Below are 23,099 nucleotides of genomic sequence, written 5' to 3' on the forward strand. Positions count from 1 at the left end.
CGATAAGTTTTTCTTAGATGGGTCCCACAATTTTTTTTGAGTGTCATTCAAGTCCCAAACATCCTAAAGACTTGTAAAATGCATAATTGCAAGCGACTTTTGCTTAATTCCAAATCTATATAAGTGTCTGTCATTGCTTATTTACTAAAAATCATGCTTTAGATCTAATTAATTGAATGTGATAATTTGATTTTTGTTTCATCAACCACTTGTATCAGTTACAACTGAAAAGGAGTCCAAAGGTTTGGTGCAGTGGCAACCAACAGAGTGCCCTCATTAATGAGTAAGCGATAAACCTTAGGCTCAAAAGGGTTGGCCTAGTGGGGTGGGGGCCTTGGCTCTTAGATGAGCAATCAAGGTTCGATTCTCATGAGCATTGCCCTCGCAAGCCAACCCATAACATAGGCCCCGGGGCAAGGGTCTAGAGTTTTAGGGCGTGACCAAGTCTTCGTACCTTTACGATTTCTTCAGATTATATATATATATATATATAAGGGATAGAACTTTTAAGCTTGGCCACTTATTAGGGGTGAGGGGTTAACACTGTTGGGACAGACCGTATATTCAGTGGGTGTTTTCCCGGCCTTCATTTAGAAAAAGAAAAAAAGAAAAGAAAAACTGATAAAAGCAGAAAGATGACTCCAGAACCTAACACCAAAAGGGCAGGCGGGAGTGATGGACCAGCAGCAGCACACGGTTCTCTTCCTCCGACCTTCCCCCAACAGCCGACTAGCCGACGGTCTCGAGTCCCACGGCTTCCGCCTGCTCAAGCCCTGGGAGTCGGACCAGTCCCGGGAGGCCTTCCTCACCTCCCGCTGCCGCGACGTGCGGGCCATGCTCGTCTCCGGCCACGTCCCTGTCGACGACGCCCTCCTCCGAAGCCTCCCCTCCCTCGGCCTCGTCCTCACCACCAGCGCCGGCGTCAACCACATCGACCTTCTCCCCTGCAGGAGCAAAGGCATCGTCGTCGCCAACGCCGGCGACGTGTTCACCGAAGATGTCTCCGATTACGCTGTCAGCCTCCTGCTCGACCTCCTCCGCCGAATCTCCGCCTCCGAACGCCTCCTCCGGCGAGGCCTCTGGTCAACGCCTGGTTTCTGCCAACTCCCTGTTTCTTGCAAGGTAAGCCTTCTTCTTGCAACGTTTTGTTCGGAAGTTTTTCAGGCGTAAGTCGGTCAGTGCTGATATTTTACCAATATTATCGTGAATATGCCGATATTTTATCAATATTATCGTTACCACCCCTTCCACAGAAGCGCACCTATAAAGAGGCCAATGAGGCTTGGACCTCAGGGCCCCTCGGCCCAAAAAAAAATTGGAGGCCCATTTTTAAGGCCCGAGCTCTCCATTTGCTTAGAAAAGGTTCGGGTAAAGTATTGTTTAGCTAGTTTATATAAATATTTTATATATTTTTATTTAATATAATATAAATATTTGAAATATTATATTTGTTTAATGTGAATTTAAATTTTATTGTTATTTTGATTCTTTAAAAAAAATTCCGAGGCGTTGCCCCCGAACTCCTACTATTAATAGGGGGCCCATTTTTTCCCTCCGCCTCAGGCCCCATAAAACATAATGTATAAATATATAAATGGATTAAGAGGTTGTTGGTGTGTGTGGTCATGTGTTGCACGTTATGCTTATCCATGAGTAGGCCCACTCACAATAAGCAGAGTCAGTTTTATAAAAGCATTTTAAAATTTGCATTTTATCTTTATCAAAAACCTTTACTCACGGTGATTCTTTCAATTGATTATTGAGCCAAGAGAGAGAAATCAAAAGCTATAAATCTAAAGAACTCAGCCCCTAAAAATATACACAGAAAATCTACCTCTGTAACTAAAAGCCTTTGAAGCAAACCTCAAAGACGCCACTCAATTCCTCTTTTTTCTCGTTTTCTTTATTTTATCACTCGAGAAGTTCGATCTGCCTCTGCTTCTTTTGGAGTTGCTTTCGTTGCCCTTGCTCCAACAGTAGTATCAAAATCGTTGTTCGAGGACGTTCCCCAAGTTGTGCTGCCTCTAACCTGCGGGAAAGAAAAAGCGTTAACTAGTGAGTCTGCTCCTCTATATTTTTTTTCCTGTCTCTGAAAACCCTAAAGAGCATATAGAGGCTCAACTTCTTCATGAAAGAGGCAGTCTTTTCCTTTTTTGTCTCTGCAAACCAAAAAAAAAGAAGTTTTTTTTGTTGCCAAATTAAGGTTATCGATTATCATTTTTTCGACAGCGCCGAGTGGATCTAGGCTCTGTAAATAAAAGCCCTCTCCTTTTCGGCATCATTCACTGTGCTCCCGATTCTGCAAAGGGTAAAACCCTCAGTGGCCGAACAACAACTTGCAAATACCAAATCACAGAACAAACACAAAAACAGAACAAGAAAAACAATAGAAACTCAGGAGACCAAACACAGGAGGCAAAAAGAAAAGTCAGGAATAAACCCTAAGTTACCAAAAAATCGATTTTCAATCATCGTGTGGCCCCGGGTTTGTGTGCAGAGGGAGCATGCGTCGAGAGGAGCAAACCCAACCACAGAGTTGGGTTGTCGTCGTCGAAGAACGACCGAAAACTCTCCAGTCGTTTCGATCGCTCTGGAGCTCTGACAAAGAGGAGAGAGAAAACCCTGTCGAAATAAAGTTTTTGACAGAGTTTGGGGTTTTTATATCCCAGTGGGCAAAAAGATTTTTTTGCCCCGAGATTTTATGCATTTTTTCAAAAAGGTTGTTATAATTCTTAAATTTGTAAGCCGCCCCTTTTTACTTTTTTAATTTTCAAAAACAGGCTTGCATCGGTTGAAATTTCCAAAAAATATTCAAAATTAGACTTAATTCAAAATCAGTACCTGCAACAGTTTCAGTTTTGCAGAAATAAGTTTTTTATTACTAATTAGCTTCTAGTTTCTGTTAAATTCTATTTTAAGACCCGAAATCGTTTTGTCTCACAAACAGAGACCTGTTTTAAATTCTATTTTCATTTTTTAGCCTGACAGAAATCTTTTATTATTATTTTTATTTGTCCTTTTGTGTTGACTTGCCATAAAATAATAAAATAATATACTTTAGTATAAAATAACAAGTCGAGTTTGTGCTTTTGAGCTAGCCAAAACTGACAAACTGAATGAGACTAATTTTTCAGTTTGGAAAAGAATAATACCCTTGGCCTTAACCCTCGAAGGTCTAGAATATGTCCTAAACACATCTCTGTGAGAAGAAATCAAGACAAATCTTTTTAACGTGGTTCAATCGTGAGATCTACATCCACGGGGGAGAGCAATATTTGTTTACAACTCTGAGTCCCTGTTTATATAGAATTCTATATGAGCTCTTTACATTTTGGAGTTACCAATCTTTTAGGTAACTTACAAATCTGATCCTTAGATTTAGGATCTTGATTAACAATAGAATCACATTTGTGAATTGTTTCCTTATCATAGAAGACCAGATCCTTGGTTTTAGGATCTGGTAACATATGACACCTTCTATTCTTATCTGATCTGCAACCTTCTATATTTATCAGATTTGGTTTCTTAACATCCTCCCTCAAGCGAAACTCATTGTGCTTGATGTTGAGCTTGGTTCCGAAACTAGCAAAACTAGATGCACCAAGTGGTTTGGTTAAGCCATCGGCAATTTGATCCTTCGAGGATAAGAACTGAACTTGAACTAATCCTTTTGCCATCAAGTCTCGTACAAAAATGAATATTTGTCTCGATGTGTTTGCTTCGAGTATGGAAGGTTGGATGAGCTGCTAAAAAGTTTGTGCTGATGTTGTCACACGAATATTTGGAACGTCCACTTGAAGTTCTTTCAAGAGATGTTGCACCCATAAGATTTCAGCAGCAGCAGCATTCGCAATGCCTTTATATCCAGCCTCGGTGCTTGAACGAGATACAACGTGTTGCTTCCTTGAACTCCATGAAATAATGTTTGGTCCAAGGTAAACAACATATCCTGAAGTGGATTTTCTGTCCATGGGGCATCCAGCCCAGTTGACATCTGTGTAAACATAGATGTGCTTGTTTTGAGACGCTTTGAATGTGAGCCCATATTGAATAGTAGATTTCAAATATCTCAAGATTCCTTTGACTACACTCCAGTGCAGATTGGATGGTCTATGCATAAACTGGCATACTTTGTTGACGCTAAAGGCAATATCTAGACGAGTAATAGTTAGATATTGTAGGGTGCCAACATTGCTTCTGTAAAGAGAAGGATTTTCAAAATTTGGGTTATCCCCAGCAACAAGCTTTGAAGATGAGGACATTGGCGTGGAGATTGGTTTGCACTCATGCATTTGGGTCTTCTTTAACAACTCAAAGATGTATTTCCTTTGAGATAAAATTATCTCCTGAGGCTTATATAAAGCTTCAACTCCTAGAAAGAAATGAAGTCTTCCAAGGTCTTTTAGCGCAAATCGTTGATTGAGCATCTTGATCACCTTCTCAACCATGTCAGAGGAACTCCCTGTTATTAAGATATCATCCACATACACCAATATATAAACAGTTGTAGTATATTGACGCAAAATAAATAAAGATAGATCAACCTTTGAGCTTATAAATCCAATCTTTTTAAGGTACTGACTAAGTTCTTGAAACCAGGCCTGAGGAGCTTGTTTGAGCTCGTAAAGAGCTTTCTTTAGCTTGCACACATATGATGGTTTATCACAATCAACGAATCCTGGCGGTTGAGCCATATAGACTTCCTCATAAAGGGTACCATTAAGGAAAGCATTGTTAACATCAAGTTGCCGTATGTTTCATCCCCTTCCTAAGGAAAGAGATAACATTGTATGTATTGTGGCTGGTTTGACGATAGGGCTAAATGTTTCAAAGTAATATATTCCTTCTTCTTGATGAACCCTTTAGCAACAAGGCAGGCTTTGAACCGTTCAAGGGTGCCATCAAACTTACGCTTAACTTTGTAAACCTATTTGCAACCCACGACATTCTGAGATGGTGACGGTGGGACAAGATCCTAGGTTTGATTTTTGTGAAGAGCTTCAAGTTCATTTATCATGGCGGATCTCCACTTGGAGCTATGATAAGCTTCGTCAAGGCTTTTTGGTTCGACATCTTGAGTTAGGCTGAAAATGAGCTCACTAGAGAGAGCATACTTAGGATTTGGTTTTAGGTTTCCAGTTTGGGCTCGTGTCACCATGTGATGGGCATGCTGAGGTTGAAGAGTTGATTCTTCTTGAGGCTCAATACTTTTAGGAGGAGATTCAAGGGGTGTCTCTTCGACTCTATCATTTGAGTCGCCATAGATAGATTGAATTGTACCTTCTTGGTGGTTGTTATCTGGTTCATGTTCCGAGGTAGAGATAACAAGAGGTACTTGGATTGCCGCATTTCTAACACCTTTGATATTTTCCTTTCGAAAGAGAAAATGGGCTTCATTAAAAACATCTCAAGACACAATAATTTTGAGATTGCCAGGATCCATGCAAATATATCCATGGTGATTCTCATTGTATCCCATGAACACGTGGTTTGGACCGAAAGTTGAGTTTGTGTTCTCTGTAAGCCCGCATATTTAGAAAACACTCACAACCAAAGGTCTTCAAAAACTTGTAGTTAGGTGTTTTCTAAAACATGATTTCAAGAGGGATTTTGATAAGTATGCTGCTAGAAGGCAATATGTTAATGAGGTAAACGACAGTACGAAAGGCATATGACCAGAACTTAGTTGGAACATTACCATGAGCAAGTAAGGTCAAACTTGTGTTAACGACATGTCTGGTCTTTCATTCTGAGATGCCATTCTGTTCTTGAGTATGAGGACACGAGTACCTGTGTTTGATTCCAGCCTGCTCTAGGTAGGGATCCGGAGCCTTGAATTCACCCCCTTCATGTGTATGCAGATTTTTTATTTTTTTTCCTGTCAAGTTTTCCACCAATAATTTGAATTTTTTGAAAGTGTCCATGACTTCTGATTTATATTTGAGAAGATATATCCAAGTAAACCGGGAAGCAGCATCAACAAAAAAAATATAATATCGATATCCGCCTATACTTTGAATGGGTGCAGGACCCCAAATATCGAAAAAAATAATTTCTAGTAACTCAAGTTTACTATAGTCGATTCTCTCAAAAGGTAGTTTATGTGCTTTTCCAGATTGGCAAGAAGCACAAATCTTAAACACGGAATCAATGAAGGGTAATTTAAAATTCTTAATAATTTGCTCCACTATTCGGAGGCTTGCATGTCCTAAACGATTATGCCAGATGGCTTGATCTGCTTTTTCTCCCACAAATGTTGTCTTCTCTTTGGCCGTATCGAAATCCATTAAGTAGATTCCATTCTTCACAGGTCCTCGAAGTAGCTCTCTCCCGGTTCTAGCTTCTTTAACTCTGCACTCCCTTGAATCAAATTCAAATACGACATTATTGTCTTGCACAAACTTTTGAACATATAAGAGTTTCTTAGTAATAAGAGGGACATGTAGAATGTCCTTTAACACAAGTTTGGATTTATCAATTTCAAAGGTCAAATTTTCAATATGTAAAATTTTTAAACCTGTACCGTTTCCCACCTTGACAGAGTCATTGCCTATGTAGGATGAATGGAGAGATAAGGAGTTTAAGTCAGGTGTTACATGGTGAGATGCTTCTGAGTCGGGATACCATGACTCGTCCATGCCGATGTCAGCAACAACAACATGATAGGCGTGTGGCAGGCTGAAGGTTTCAGATTGGATTTGTCAACAGGTCTTTGTTGTGTGACCTGGTTTGTCACAGAATTGGCAAATAACTTGTTGCCGATTATCATTGCCCTTTTGATTATGTTGGAAGAAATAGCTTCTTCCATGACCACGGCCTCTAAATCGGCCTCAACCTCCTCGATAGTTGTTGCTTCCATTGTTTGCATAGTTTTGATTGAAAAAGTTAGGATTACCTTTCTGAGCAATATTGACTATGGATGGAGTTTCAAGATCTTTCTCCCCTTCTCGACTGCCAATGAAGGCTTCATGAGTGAGAAGGAGGCTGAAAAGTTCTGCCATGGAAACAGGTTCAACGGGAGTAGATATAGATACCCTTAGGGCATTGTAATCACTAGGAAGGCCTCGAAGAATATGAAGCATGAGGTCCTCTTCCATTACTGGTTTTCCAACAATTTCTAAGTGGTGAGCAATATACTTAGCTTTTTGAATGTATTCGCTGATGGATTTGTCTCCCTTCTTTAAGCATTATAGCTGCTCTTTGAGTTGCATGATTCGAGCTCTTGACTGGGCTGCGTAGGCACTCCTTAGAGTATGCCAAACTTCAAAGGAGGTATTCAAGCCGGCAACTTGAGCATGAATGGGCTCTGTGAGAGAGGAAATAATCCAACTTAGTAAGAGTTGATCTCGTCGACGCCAGTTAATATATTCTGGATTAACTTCTTGCTTGCCATTGGAAACCAAGAACTGATTTGGTTTTTGATAAGAGGCATCAATAAACTTGTCAAGATCGTATGAGATTAGAAGAGGCTTGAACTAAGATTCCCACATGGCATAGTTTTCATCATTGAGCTTTATTGAGAGGAAATGTTGAAAACTATTTGGAGTCGGTAGTCCTGGAAGGAGAACAGATGACATTGGGGCTGATTCGGAACTCACTGGAGTGGCTTCTGCCATGGCTCTGATACCATGAGAAGAAATCAAGACAAATCTTTTTAACATGGTTCGATCGTGAGATCTACATCCACGAGGGAGAGCAATATCTTTTCACGGCTCTGAGTCCCTGTTTATATAGAATTCTATATGAGCTCTTTACATTTTGGAGTTACCAATCTTTTAGGTAACTTACAAATCTGATCCTTAGATTTAGGATCTTGATTAACAATAGAATCACATTTGTGAACTGTTTCCTTATCATAGAAGATCAGATCCTTGGTTTTAGGATCTGGTATCGTATGACACCTTCTATCCTTATCTGATCTGCAACCTTCTATATTTATCAGATTTGGTTTCTTAACACTATGGACAAACCAAGTGTCGAAGCAACCCAAAATGATATCAATAAGTTCGGAAAATTTTAAAAGGATGACCTAATAGCTAGAACAATTATCCTCACCTATATGGACGATAACCTAATTAGGGTCTTTGAAGACTATAAGACCGCCAAGGAGTTGATGAAGGCAATCGCCACGAAGCACGATACCACATACGAAGTTAATATTCAACTACTACTTGAATAATACAATTCGTATAGGATGAAAGAAAGTGAAAGTATAGTAGACCATGTGAATGGGATGTTGGTCATGGCTAAAGACCTAGTCATTGCTGAAAATGTCATTCCAGACAGAATGCAGGTGTCCACTATACTAAATAGTCTCCCACATTCGTGAAAAATGATGACAATTGCACTGAGGTTGAACTCAAAGAACCTAAACTTGACCGAGTTGCCCTTACAATTAGCCATAGAGCAAGAACATATGGCTAAAGAAAAGAAGACCGAGTTGATGATGGCTCAAGATACACCATCCAATAGCCAAGTACCCTTTAAACATAACAACTTTAAGAAGAAGGACAATGAGAAGTTCTACAAAGGGCAAAATGCAGGTTTCAAACCTCAAGGCAACAAGGGCTCGCAAGTCAAGTGTTTCAAGTGTGGCAAGATGGGACACATTCAGAAGAATTGCAGGACAAGGTTTTCCAACAATAAAAACAACGGGAACAATGAAAGATACAACACTTCAAACAAGAAGAACGATGAAAAAGAAGTCATCTATGTTGTATCGGAATGCCACTTCATGAATGAAGAACTCTCTGGATGGTGAGTGGACTCTAGAGCTATGTGTCATATTGCCAAGTCTATTGATGGAGTCGTGGATCTCAAAGGGTTGGGTTTAGGAAAGTACAAAGTCTACATGGGCAATACTCCTACAATGATGTATTAGGAGTTAGGTCTTACAGACTCAATGTTAGAGGGACTAGTGTCTTACTTAAAGATGTTCTTTATGTCCCTTCAATGAGAAGGAACCTTGTGTCTGTACCAGCTTTGACTGGAAAAGGCTTTGAGGTCTGTTTTATCCCAAGAAAGGTCACAATGGAAAAATATGGTAGGATACTGTTTCAAGGAAAGTTTGACAAAGAACATGGCATGTTTAAGTTATGCGATAATAAAGACAATTTTTGCTCTTATATTGATTGCGCCTTAATTATTGATCTGAATACATGGCATAAAAGACTTGGGCATATAAGTCTAAAGAAAATGAAAAAACTGGCACAACAAGGAATAATTCCTACCTTTAATGAATCTCACTTCGAAAAATGTGAGTCCTGTATATATGGAAAGATGGTAAGAAAACCCTTTCCACCTAATGCTATACGAGCCACCAAATTATTAGAGATAATTCATACAGATATTTGTGGATCATTTAGAGTTCAAACACATAGTGGCATGTTATATTTTATAACATTTATCGATGATTTCTCAAGATATGGATACTTGTATCTTATTAGACTCAAATCTGAAGCACTTGAGAAATTTAAGGAATACAAGAATGAAGTTGAAAGACAACTTGGGAGATACATTAAAATTATAAGATATGATAGAGGTGATGAATACACCTCAAATGAATTTTGTGATTATTGTAAGGATCTTGGCATTAATAGGCAAAGAACCGTGCCAAGAATACCGCAACAAAATGGTGTTGCTGAGAGGTGTAATAGAACCCTCTTGAACATGGTTAGATCCATGTTAGCAGGTGCACAACTACCCAAAGTTTTTTAGGGTAAAGTTGTAAATACATCTAAGTATACTTTAAATAGAGTGCCCTGCAAGGTTGTCCCAACAACTCCATATGAAAGATGGACTGGTATGAAACCAGATTTAAATCATCTTAGGAGATGGGGATTTGTAGCTCATGTGAAGATCTTAGATCCAACTATGGATAACAAATCTGCAAGGTGTATCTTTATTGGTTATCCAAAAGGATCAAATGGCTACAGGTTGTACCACCAAAGATTGAGACTAATTGAGAGTAGAGATATTGAGTTTCTATAAAATCCTAACAATGAATTCAATGATCCAATTGAGGATCCATTTGATTTAATTGCTGGATGATCTTGATGATCAAGATGAACAGTTAGGTAGTGAACCAACTGTGAAACAATTAGGCAATGAATCAACCGATTCTGAACCCTCTATTTCTCAAGGACTAAGTTGTCATAAAAGGTCTAGAGTTCCTCCATTCTATTTGGATGACTACTATGTGTATTTAAGTGAGGAACTTTGCTACTCTATAGACCTTGATGAAATTATCGATAATCTCTCATATGCTGATGCAATTAATTTGAAAGAGACATCAGAATGAAAAATGGCTATGGATGAAGAAATTGAATCCATAAAAAGAACCAAGTATGGGAATTAACTGAACTTCCTAAAGGAAGGAAACCGGTTGATTGTAAATGGGTTCTTAAGAAAAAGTATAAAGTTGATGGATTTATATACAAGTTTAAAGCAAGACTAGTTGCAAAAGGTTTTTCTCAAAAGGAAGGGATTGATTATACAGAAACCTATTCACCAGTTGCTGAATTTATATCCATCAGGATAATATTATCCATAGCTGCTCATTATGATTTGGACATGTGGCAGATGGATGTAAAGATTGTCTTTCTTAATGGTGATTTAAAAGAAGTTATTTATATGACTCAGCCAGAAGGTTATGTGACAAATAATGATAAAGTGTACAAGTTGAAAAAAAAATTGTACAGACTAAAGTAATCACCAAGACAGTGGTATTTGGCTTTTCACAAAGTCATAACAAAGATTGGACACATACCGAATTAGTTAGACCACTTGTATATGTGTCAAAAAATGAGAGTCTATTATGTATCCTATCATTATATGTTGATGATATCCTATTGACTGGTAATTATAATGAAATGATAGTCAACATAAAGAAATAGTTATATATCAACTTTGAAATGAAGGATATGGGTGAAGCCTCTTATATCTTGGAAATTAAAATCACCTGATACAGAGGTTTAAGGTCTCTTTGTCTAAGTCAAGAAAGGTATATTGACTATCACTACAAGAAAAATGCTAATTAGCGACGGAAATTTGCGACGGATTTTTTTCGTCGCAAATTTGCGACGGATTAGCGATCGAAAACTATTTGTCGCTAACATTTAAAATATTTGCAAAATTAGCGACAAAAATATAGTCGTCGCTAAATCCGTCGCTAATTAGCGACGGATTAGCGACAACGTTTTTTCGTCGCCAAAACACTACAAAAATGATAATTAACGACGAAATTAGCGAGGGAATTTTTCCGTCGCTAATTAGCGACGGATTAGGGACGCAAAAATTTCGTCGCTAATTTTTTATTTAAAATCGTCTCTCCTGAGGCGCGAAATTTTCCCTCCCCCCCCGTTCGAAAATTTTCTTCCCTCTGTTTTTTCCTCCTCCCGTTCGATTTAAACCATTCCCACCTTCCTCTGACGATGTGCAACGACCTCTCGCACCACGAAGGTCGACCTTCTCAGGCACCTCTCGCACCACGCGCAACTTCTGCAGCGATCCCTCCGTCCCCGTCTCATCGTCCAGCCCGACGGCACCTCTCGCACCACGCATAACTTCTGCAGCCGCTCTGCAGCGATCCCTTCGTCCCCGTCTCGTCGTCCAGCCCGACGACACCTCCATCCTCCATTCTCAGGCACCTCTCGGTGGAGACTGCTCGGGCACCAATGGCACCTCCATCCTCCACGTCGTCGTCCAGTCCGACGCCTCCTGCAAGTTCTCCCCCGTGAACCCTGGCTACGCCACCTGCCTTGACCGCTCCTCCCAGCGGTGCCCCTCGGCAGTCTCCACCGCCTGTCCCGCCTCTCCCTCGCCGGATCCCGTCTCCCTCGCCAGATCTCGTCTCCAGCCGTGACTGGCTCTTTGCGGAAGAGCGTCCCGATGTCAGTTCTGTACAAAAAAAATTGCTCCCTGTCGGAGAACGCGTCGGCAGGGAGCAATTTTTGTTTTAATTTTTTTTTTAAAATTTAACGACGGATTAGCGACGGATATTATCCATCACTAATTTAAAATAGCGAAGGACTCGCGATGGATCATATCCGTCGCAAATTAGCGACGTAATTAGCGGTTGATAAGTTGTGGCACTACTTAGCGTCGAAAATATCGCGATGAAAGTTATCTGTCGCTAATCCGACGCTAATCCGTTGCTAAACAGTTTAGCGACGAATTTAGGTTGTCGCTAATCCACAGGTTTCTTGTAGTGTATATTCTGAAGAGATATAGAATGCATGACTTCAAATCCATTGAGACTCCTGTTGCTAAAGGAGTAAACTTGAGTAAGAGTGATTGTCCTGGTGAGGGCCAACAAAGACTTGAAATTCCTTATGCTTGGGCTATTGGAAGCTTAATATATGTGATGCTATATACAAGACCTGACATAAGCTTCACAGTAGGTCTTGTTAGCAGATATCAAAGTAATCTAGAATGGCCTCACTGACAAGCTGTTAAGAGAATATTTTGATACTTAAAAGGTTCTAAAGTCTTACAACCGAGTTTTCAAGCTGACAACCTTGACTTGATCAGATACTCTGATGTTGACTTTGCGGGATGCAAAGATGACAACAAATCTACTTTTGATTACATCTTCCTCTTTAGAGGAAGAGTTGTTGCTTGGTCCTGTAAGAAATTGGCTTGTGTGGCTCAACATACTCAAGAGGCTGAGTATATCGTGTGTAATGCAACCACGACATTTGCAATAAGGATCAACAGGTTCATTAAAGACTTAAAGATAGATTTAGTATGTGAACTTGTATAAATATACTGTGATAATTAAGCTGCTATTGCTCTAATAAAAAGTGAAGCTGGTAGCTCCAAGAGCAAGCATATAATGGTGAAATATCACTACATGCATGATATGATTGAAAATAATGAAATATCTGTAAACTACCTTCCTACATTGGATATGGTAGTTGATCCCTTAACAAAGGGTATTTCAGAAGACTTGTTTACCAATCACGTTGCCCGTATGGGATTGAGATATGTATGATTACGAAGAAAATCTTTAATGAAAAATCTGTAATCAGTTCAAGGAAGCCCACACTAGTGGGAGTAAACTGAGCAGTCTCATGTCCAAGTGAAAGATGTTGGTGCGTGTGGCCATGTGCTGCACATTATGCTTATCCATGAGTAGGCTTGCTCATTGATAAGCATAGTCGGTTTTATAAAAGCATTTCAAAATTCGCATTTTATCTTTATCAAAAACCTCGACTCACCGTGATTCTCTCAACTGACTGTTGAGCTGAGAGAGGAAAACCAAAAGCTATAAATCTAAGGAACTCGGCCCCTACAAATATACACAGAGAAATCTACCTCTGTAACTAGAAGCCTTCGAAGCAAACCTCAAAGACGTCACTCAATTCCTCCTCTTCTCTTTTTTCTTTCTTTTATCACTCGGGAAGTTCGATCTGCCTCTGCTTATGCTGCCCTTGCTCCAACAGAGGCAACTGTCAGTGAGAGCCACGTTTGCGTCGTCTGCAATGCTACCAGTAGGCTGCTTGAGAAGGAGAAGGTGGCGTGCCTGTCGAAGAAGAGGACGGTGATCTGGGAGGTGATGAACGAGAACCAGACGAGGAAGAAGGCAGGCTGGTTGAGGCTGAAGGAGTCGAGGAAGTATGCAACAAGAAGGCCGAAGGTCAGCATCTCAACGACGAGGAGGCCGCCGAGGGAGAGGAGGAAGAGGGTGGAGGGAGCAAGGGCGATGGTGCTGTAGAGGAAGGGAAGAACCTGGAGGAGGAGCACGAGAGGGTTTGCCGGAGGGATCTCCACCGTTGGAGAAGAGCTCTAGGGTTTGAAATTGTTGGGCGGCCATGGCTAGGTGTCACGGCAGCCCAGCGAGGGATTCCGTCAGGAGGATCATCTGATCGAAAGGGATAGCCGATCGCATTTTCCTTTTGTTTTTTTTACACCAAATAAGGTTAACGACATAATTTACCGGTTAACCCTAAAAGATGCTCGCCAGAGGACACAGATCGATGGCCGATACCGTCGAATGACCTGATCTGTGTCCTGCAAATAACGTGCATAAACACGACTCTTCTGCACTATTTCTTCTGGCCTTTTGTTTTTCTTGGTTCATATACTATACAAATGAGCACTATACTAATTACTCCAAATGTAAGTCAATATACCCATGCACTTGATTTGCTTACAATAGATACGAAAAGTATTGGATGGGTAAAGAATTATATAGTTATAGAACTTATAGAAGGAGATTGCTTTGACTAAATCAACTTCATGAATATGAGTTAAACTAATAGGAATCAACCCTTGTAAAATAATAGGATTTATGAAAAAAATACCATTTTTTAAAGATTGAAATTTTATACACTGTTAAATTTCGACTCCAATGAAATCCCTATATAAACGTAAAAAAAACATGATCCAAGGGCTGGCTTTTATTAAACTAAACATAGCGATTACTTTTCGAGGGTTATATATCGAACAAATGAAAAAAAAAATTACAGTTTTTTCGCAAAAGGTTCCTTACCCATGATGTAGCAAATTTTAGCCCCAATAGTTATATATTTTGCTTGAGAGTATTTATTGGGATTAAAAATTGTAATATTGTATTTTTAGTTTATAATTTTTTCTAAGGTGAATAAACTAGGGCTACAATTAGTTGACTTGTTCCGTGATATTTTTTTCCTCCACTGTTACAAAAACTAGGGCTGGCAAAAAATTTCTCGACCCGGTACATGCGTGACCCGCTGGGCTGGCCCACTAGAACAAATCCTGACCCTGCCTCACGCTGTTATAGAGTCAATACGATCAGTGCAAAAATGCAGACCTATTTAAGTATTTTGGGATGGGTTCCGGTCTGAGTGGTCTCAACCTCAGGTCCCCAAGTCAATCCATACTGAAATCAAACCTGACTTGATTTGACCATTCTTCCATAAATTTTTAGGATTTTCATGTACCTCTCTCTCTCTCTCTCTGACACAGGGATATTTCTGCCTTCATCAAAACTCATCATTACTTTTTTTGTTGATTTGATGATCTCTTCTCTATTCATTGCTACTTAAAGTGTATTATGTAATATTTCAAAAGTTAGGCGCATGTGTTTGTAAATATGCTAAAAGTTAATCTTGTTTTTTGTAATTTTTTCTTATATTTATGATCACCATTCTTGTCAGAAAATGCGATTTCTTAATATTTAAACTTCTTAAAAAGCAAGGTATAATGAGATAGCTTGCTGGTTAGGTCTCACTCTCATAAGTCATAACTAAGCAGCTTCGTGTAAAAAGCAAACACAATTGTTTGGAATTTTGGATACCACAAGCGGGGATTTTGGTTTACGTTGATCACACCATGCATTGGAGTTGTTGCAATAAGCAAAACGATAGATCTGTCAAGTTCCACAATTTTCCCAAACATGACCATTTTCAATATATAGGAATTCATTTTCCATCTCAACAGGTGATTATGATGATATTTTTACAGGCAGAGAAGTGCGAGAGTGCCAAATGCTGTGCCTTTTAAGTCTTGATTTTTCTAGGATTTTGTTTTTTAATTAATGAGGTTCATATTTACCTGGTCATTTATGATCTAGCCAAAAAAAAAAATCATGTTAATTCAAATTAGAACCAATTTTCATGTACATGCATGTGTGCTTACAAATTTTTTTATTCTTCACTAAAGACAGCCAACGCTGTGCAGGTAGGAGGGAAGCGTGTAGGCATAGTTGGCCTAGGGAGAATTGGTTCAGCAATTGCAAGAAGGCTAGAGGCCTTCGGCTGCATTATATCATACAGTTCAAGAACTAAGAAACCCTTGGTTCCTTTCATCTATTTTGCTGAGGTGCGTGATCTCGCTGCTGAAAGTGATGCTCTTGTATTAGCATGCGCTTTGACGGAAGAGACACACCACATTGTTGACAAGGAGGTGCTGTCTGCACTGGGGAAGAATGGAGTGGTGATCAACATAGGACGAGGGGCTCTCATCGATGAAAAAGAACTGGTGAGGAGTTTGGTCCAAGGACAGATCGGTGGCGCAGGCCTTGATGTGTTTGAGAACGAGCCCAACGTGCCTCAGGAGCTTCTCATTATGGACAACGTCGTGTTGTCCCCCCATGCAGCTGTGCGAACTTCGGAGGCGCTACATGCAGTGTGTGATCTCATGGTTGCCAATCTGACAGCCTTCTTTGAGAACAAACCACTGTTAACTGTGGTTGAATAAGTGTAAACCGAGGATTATTGAATCAAATATGATTCCCAACAGACTAATGAAAAGGGGAAAAAAAAAAAGATTCAGAAAAACACTTGCAAGATTTAGCAATCCCTGATTTGTTTTCCCCACATGGAGAGTTTTAAACTGAAATCAGAATCAGTTTTGTGTACAAGTCTTAGACCAAAAATGCGGTTTGGGGGCCCTTAGCAGACCACCAATGCTTTAAAAACTCATTTTGTTCTGCTTTTTCCAAACATCCAAAGCCAAAGCACGTCGGTTGCTACTAAAACGTTTCGTATTCTCTATAAACCTTCCATCAAGTATCATCAATAATGTGATGCTCTTTCTTGCCGTTGGAAAATAATCCAATGTCAGCCCTACTGTACGCCTCCAAATAGTGATCATACTTCCATATTTTGGAAGATTCTGATTTTTTTTTTGAACAAAATGACCCGTTTTCCAAAAAATGCCCAAAAAATTCTGTTATTCTTCCCATGTCAAAAATCTCAAATATTCAACTTTATTAAGACCTTTTTACCCTTTACATGTGCGAACAAATGGAATTTTGAGATATATCCCTTGCACTTGTCAATTAGTACCAACTCTCACTTAAATGTATAATTGCATGTTTTCTTATGCAGACATCACAAAACTTGCATAAATTTATTTGCAAATATCCAATTAGACTCAAACTTCAAACATCATAAATATCCTACTTAAGTTGCATATATAATATGAACATCACATACATTTATTTGTGTGCATCTGGTTAGATAGACTGAAACCTCTAACATTGCAAATATCCTATTAACCCATATATACTTTACAAATTCGCATAAACATATATGCAAACCTTCACTTAAACTCAATGTCACAACTTCACAAATATCCTGCTTAATCTGCATATAATTTATGAACCCGCATAAACATATGTGTGACCCTCTGCTTAAATCAAAACATCTCAAATACTAGCTAAATATTTATGAATTTAAGACATTTATGTGTTAATCTCTACATTTATGCAGCTTTTTTTGACAAATATGTGCATTTTTTTTATACATCACATATGTTTGGGATGAATACTATATGAGTTTCCATACTTTTTGCAGTTATAAACTCGTTTTTGTTTATTTGGTTTCTTTTTTTGTGTGTGTCTAGAAAGAACTTTAGTGTAGAACTACCCTCTGCATTGTTCCTCTCTCCTTGCAGTGATTCTCGTGTAATTCGGTAATTTCCTGTAAAACACCTCTGCATTCATTGTCATCGACTTCCCCATCTACAAGTTTGGAAGGTGAGTTTCATACAAACAATACATATATATGCATATTGTTTGTTTTCAACTCTGAACTTTTTTTTCATAAATAATATTATTTAATAGCCATATAGATATTTATGTTCAGTTGTTGCTATGAATGTTTTTTTTATGTTTTCTATGTTTTATTTAATATTTGTTACCAAATTTATTATTTAGGGTTTACTATGTTTAAGGTTTATATATATATATATATATATATATATATATATATTTGTGTTGTAGATGATTTATGTTTATTTGTTTATCCTTTAATTAATATTTATTATTTTTGTATTAATGTAATGGGGCTAGGGTTCACTGTGCACAAGCATTGAATTATGAGATAGTTAGTTTTCAAAGTTCTTGTTGTAGGTAGTGTTGTTAGTTAAATTTATGAAGTGTATATGGATGGCCTTTTCTCACATGCTAGGTTTTGAAGATCTACGGTGGATGTTATAAACAAATAATGATGCCGTATGAAAAGACTAAACTACACTATCGTAGGTCTGATTACTTTAATTAAAGATTTATAGTGCTCTCAAAAAACAATAGCTTTAAGAAATTTATAGCTTTTATATCTCGTAAAACCAATTTGCAGAAGACTTATTGAGCCTTCGATATAATTGTTCTCCAAACATAGATAGTCAACAAATATGGATAAATGTTTGAAACGATGATGATATAGAATCAATATTATTTAGTGGTGATGTTTACTTAGATGTTAGCAAAGTTAGTCAAGAAGTAGTTAAACAAAAAGTTATTGAAAGTGATCTACAAGAAGCAGTTGATAAATGGAATGATGCAAAAAAGTTGTGCAACATATCACGAAATATCCGAAAAGGTATAAATTTGGCAAAGAAACTCTGTTGGCAAGTGAAGTAAGTGTTAGGTTTGCATGTTCGTTTGTTTATTTTTTTTGTTACATTTACATGTAGACTTTATTGAATCTAACATGAATGTACCTCATATTTTGACTATGTAGCATCTAGCAAGATTTATAAATAGACTTCAAGCGAGTCACAACAAGGACACGAATGAAGATGACTTGCCGAAGACCCTTTATCTTACCTTGTATTTTTCTATGAGTTCGAAAAGCTATGTTTCTATTGTTTTTCTATTAACTAATAAAAACTAATTAGTAAACTTTGTTTGTTCACAACAAATGATCTCAATTAAAAGGCAATGAACCGAGGCAACTAACTGCTTAGAGAGCAAGGACTTATCGTATCATTTTATTGAAGCTGACAAGTTAGCTCTTACACAACTTTGCATACTTAAAAAACTTAAATTTTTACGTGCACTGGGTTCTTTGCAACTCTTAAATTTTTACATGCATTTTGCTTTTAAATTTGTATGTGCACTTACACCTTAAACTCGGTTTATGTTGCAAACTCTTAATTCCTTTCAATAGGAGCAACGAGCATTAGGTTTTTTGAGAAATGCACATGAAGAAAAAGGACTTCACGCTATACAATTTCATGGGGTTCGCATATTATGCATGTAAAAATGTCAAACAAATATTACAGTAACATAAAAGTGCACATATTTTTATATGAACTTTGTGAAATATATGCAGACTGAATAGTATATTTACGATATTAGAGGTTTTAGTCTAATTGCAAATACATTTATGTGATGTTCGTATTAAATATGCGACTTAGGTAGGATATTTGTGATGTTCGAAGTTTTAGTCTAACCAAATGTTCAAAATTAAATTTATGCAAGCTTCGTAAGGTTCGCTTAAGAAAATGTTCAATTGTACATTTAAGTGAGAGTTTGCACTAGCTGGCGTGTGAAGCAATATATCACAAAATTGTATCTTTTTGCACATGTGAAGGGTAAAAAGGTCCTAACAAAGTTGAGTATTTGTGATTTTTGACATGAGAAGAATAGCAAAAATTTTGGAGTTTTTTGGGAAACATGTCATTTTGTCTGTACAGTACAATCATTTTCTGTTTGTTTTTTACTTGAAGAAATCGCCCCAAGTGCAAAGACCTAGCTATGTTGGCTCATCCTGTTGTACTTACAGTCTCTATTCATATCAGCATAAAACTTTGAGGGCTTACATCTCGACCCTAGGGAGATTCAATTTCTATCAGGTTGAGATTTGGACACTTTTTGAGCTTTTGATCTGGTCTCATTTGCAGCATATAACCAAGATAGTATCCTCTTCATTAGAGGTTTGAGAGTGCATATGGGCTGCAATCAAAGTTCCTTAGGAAATGATATATTGTCTCACTCTGAAAAATGGTCCTTCCGTATTTGATGCAATAGGGAACACATGAAAATACAATTCAAACAGAGGTCATGAGAGGATTCTTCTTCGCAATAACAAAATGAGCAATGACTAGCAAGGTGAAAACCCTGGGTTTTGAATCGGATTTCAGTATTAACCACGTCATGAAGTAGCATCCAACTCATAAGGGATGCTCGGAGAGGTAGACTTGCAGCTCATAAAGCCTTCTTCAGAAGCCATAAAGGTGCCAGTGTGCCTAGGGCTTGGTACATAGTTGATGTGGAGAAGGGTCCATCACTAGCAAGTAGCAATGAAATTGTGTCCTCCCCTTGAGATAAAGACCTTCCCAACAATAAGCCTTTGAGTGTTGTCCATTCGTGAAAGACCAATTCTGATGGTTCTCTCCTAAAAACAACATTCCACATGCCCTCCCTGCTAAACCAAAAACCACAAACTTTACCATATTTGACCTTAGTAGTTATGTATAAGGGAGGAAAAGAGTCTTTTAGGTTGGTGTCACCACACCATGCATCATGCCAAAATAAAGTTGCAATACAATTTTTCACCTTGATCTGAATCTGCATGTTGAAACGATCCAACACCACCACTCATCCTTTCAAAATAATGTCAAATATTTTGATTATCAACCACTTACCGATGCTCTAGATTTCTCTTCAATCGACCCATGTCAAACAAACTTTTGAAACATAGTATTGGGGCACTTTTCAACCTTCTTGGGCATCTTGTAAATTTGTAGAAGGTGTGTCACCGAAGGGAAGATTTTAAAATTGATGAGATTAATCCTTCCCGCTCTTGAGAGTAAATGGGAAGAGCATGACTGAATTTTTGTACAAATTTTATCTTTTACCATGCTCCAATGTGATTCCCTAGAGACCCCAAAGTGAAGTGGGAGGCCCAAGTATTTCATTGGTAGGGACCCTTCTTCACAATTAAATATTGTAGAGGCAAGCTTTTGCAAGCCTCTAGATTGATTATTGAACACCGTGATTTTTGACTTTTTCCTTCATTAATACGTAAGCCTAAAATCTCTGAAAAACATTAAGGATCACTGATAAGGCTTACATATTTTTCTCAATAGCTTTTCAAAAAATCAACAAGTCATCCGTGAAGATAATGTGTGATATATTAACTGATTCTGACACCTTACATCCCCGAAAAACACCCTCCTCCTTCACACTTGAAATCATCACCGATAGTGACTTCAAAGCCATTATAAAAAGAAGGGAGAGTGGGTCACCTAGACACAACCCCTTTTTTGGTTTAGAAAATAAGTCATTTTTTCCATTGATTGTTACCAGAATCGAGGTTGCAGAAAGCAATCAATCCACCCATTGTCCCCCACTTCTCACCCAACTCCATATATTTCATACAATAAGATATGAATCTTCAATCAAGTGAATCAAGAGCTTTTTTTAGGTCAATTTTCAAGATAAAGGACTTGGTACATGAAGGAAAAAGATGGAGTTGCCAAGTCGTTTATAAAAGATCAGCCGTAGCATGGATATATATAGACATTTTCTTATTTTTTCAATATATCATGAGATTTTTTGTCTCTCCTATTTTCTTGAAAACAAGGTTTGTGACTATGACTATATATAGACCGGGCCTAGGCGGGCGCTTGACAGGCAGTATAGGTTCAAATGCCATTGGAGTCACCCCGTGCCGAAGCTTGGTTACTCCTTGGGGTCTAGGGGTAAGCCCTCAGAGTTTTATGCTGACAGGACTGCGACCGTAGGTACGGTAAACTGAGCCAGTGCAACTAGGTCTTTGCGCCTAGGGCGGTTTATCCGAGTAAAATATAAAAAAAAAAGGTTTGTGACTATGATACAAAATAAAGCATGTTTGGAGTTAACACAAAAGCTCAAGGAGATTTTGGAAAGAAAGCTTGCCAACTTCAAAGGTAGCAATCAACTTGTTAGAATTTAATTTTCAAACCAAAAACCTGATCAACATGACATTTTTCATATTATTTGTGGCCTTGAAGAGTTGCGGTGGATGGAAGGGCACTCATATATATCTATTCAATGGTATAAATAATCCAGTAATTATTAAAACACGTTCAAGGATGCAACAGAGGACAGGAGATCAAGTGCAATCACATTGCACACTTTATTGTGACGCTGCACTTGATCTGCCCTCTATCTTCTGTTTGGTCCCACAGCTAACAGGCTGTATCCCAGAGATGGAGGGCAGTCAGGTGCAACGGCACACTCAGAGCATGCAATGTGATTGCACCTGATCCGCCCTCGCATGTGTTTTGAGCTTAGAAATGGAAGGACTGTTTCCATTTTTTATATTTACACGAAAAAACCACCCCCAAGATCAGAGACCTAGCCGTACTTACAGTTGTTGTCCTGACTGGGCTCTGACTTGGCTGAATGAGCAATATCACAGCCTTATTATTTAGGGAAGGCAGTGTGATGCATTCTCTTAAAGTATTACTCAGAGTGGCCATACCAACAAAATCCATCTCTGGCACAATTGGTGCATGAGCTGGATCCAGTTATGACCTGATTCTGTGCTATGCAACCAAACCATGATCTGTAATTATCCAAAACCGATCAACATATCTTGCACATAAAGTCTTTCCGATTCATCTTGGGTTTGAATCCACGTTCAATGTGCTGTGCTTGTCCCTGTATCTGGATCTGATTGGATCTAACTCACTAGATGAGACTCCTTCAAGGAAATGTGCCAGTTACCAATCTGGTCAGATATTCTATGTTACTGAACATGGATGGCTGTGTCATGCAAAGATTGAAAATACTTGAATTACAGTAGGATCCAACAGTCAAGCTCCATTATGTCATGTTGCTACTTGTAAAAGAGGTGTCTTTGGAGATGCAAACCACGTATAGCAAAGCAAAACCACAAGATAAAAAAGAAAAGAAAATATAAGAGAGAAGATATGAGATTTATGTGCTTCAGTAGGAAGAGGAAGGGGAAAACGATATAGGAAGAGAGAAGCGAGGTATTTTAAAATTTGTAGGAAGCGGGAATCACAATGAATAAAAAATAAAGCAATATGGCAACTGAATAGGAATCGAACAAGAATCAGATAAAAACTAAAATAAAATTGATCATTCTTATATTTCATGATTTTTCAGTAAAAGAGTTAATTTTTTGTTAAAATCTAACAATGATGGTTACCAATTTAAACATGGGAAATGAGAAGTGAGTGGATGTGTGAGAGCAAATACATGAAAAACATGAAAAGAAACGTGAGAAAAGCATATAGAAAGCATAGATCGTGTGTGTGTGGTAAGCATAAAAGAAGTGTAGGGGAATTGAAATTCCCATGAAGTTTCGGAAGCGAGAAGTATCAGGCTTCTGAAGCGAGTTTTCGAGAAGGGAGCTACGTTCACGAGTGAAAGA

The 23,099-nt window shown here is 38.4% G+C and overlaps 1 protein-coding gene across 1 annotated transcript; it reads left to right on the forward strand.

Annotated features, from left to right (window-relative positions):
- Window positions 1-618: 618 nt before the first annotated feature.
- LOC149817681 (glyoxylate/hydroxypyruvate reductase HPR3-like) lies at window positions 619-16,227 on the forward strand. The gene is made up of 2 exons (XM_089984974.1): window positions 619-1,122; window positions 15,664-16,227. Exons 1-2 carry the CDS (start codon window positions 676-678, stop codon window positions 16,180-16,182), a joined length of 966 nt encoding a protein of 321 aa, XP_089841100.1. The 5' UTR covers window positions 619-675; the 3' UTR covers window positions 16,183-16,227.
- The last annotated feature ends 6,872 nt before the right edge of the window (window positions 16,228-23,099 follow it).

The sequence above is a fragment of the Nuphar pumila genome, chromosome 13 (assembly GCF_984573655.1).
Source record: "Nuphar pumila chromosome 13, dmNupPumi1.hap1.1, whole genome shotgun sequence".
Taxonomy (NCBI): domain Eukaryota; kingdom Viridiplantae; phylum Streptophyta; class Magnoliopsida; order Nymphaeales; family Nymphaeaceae; genus Nuphar; species Nuphar pumila.

Coding starts and splice junctions, on each gene's coding strand:
- LOC149817681 (XM_089984974.1), top strand. CDS start 676: ATGGACCAGCAGCAGCACACGGTTCTCTTCCTCCGACCTTCCCCCAAC. Junction 1,123..15,663: donor AACTCCCTGTTTCTTGCAAG/GTAAGCCTTCTT, acceptor AACGCTGTGCAG/GTAGGAGGGAAGCGTGTAGG.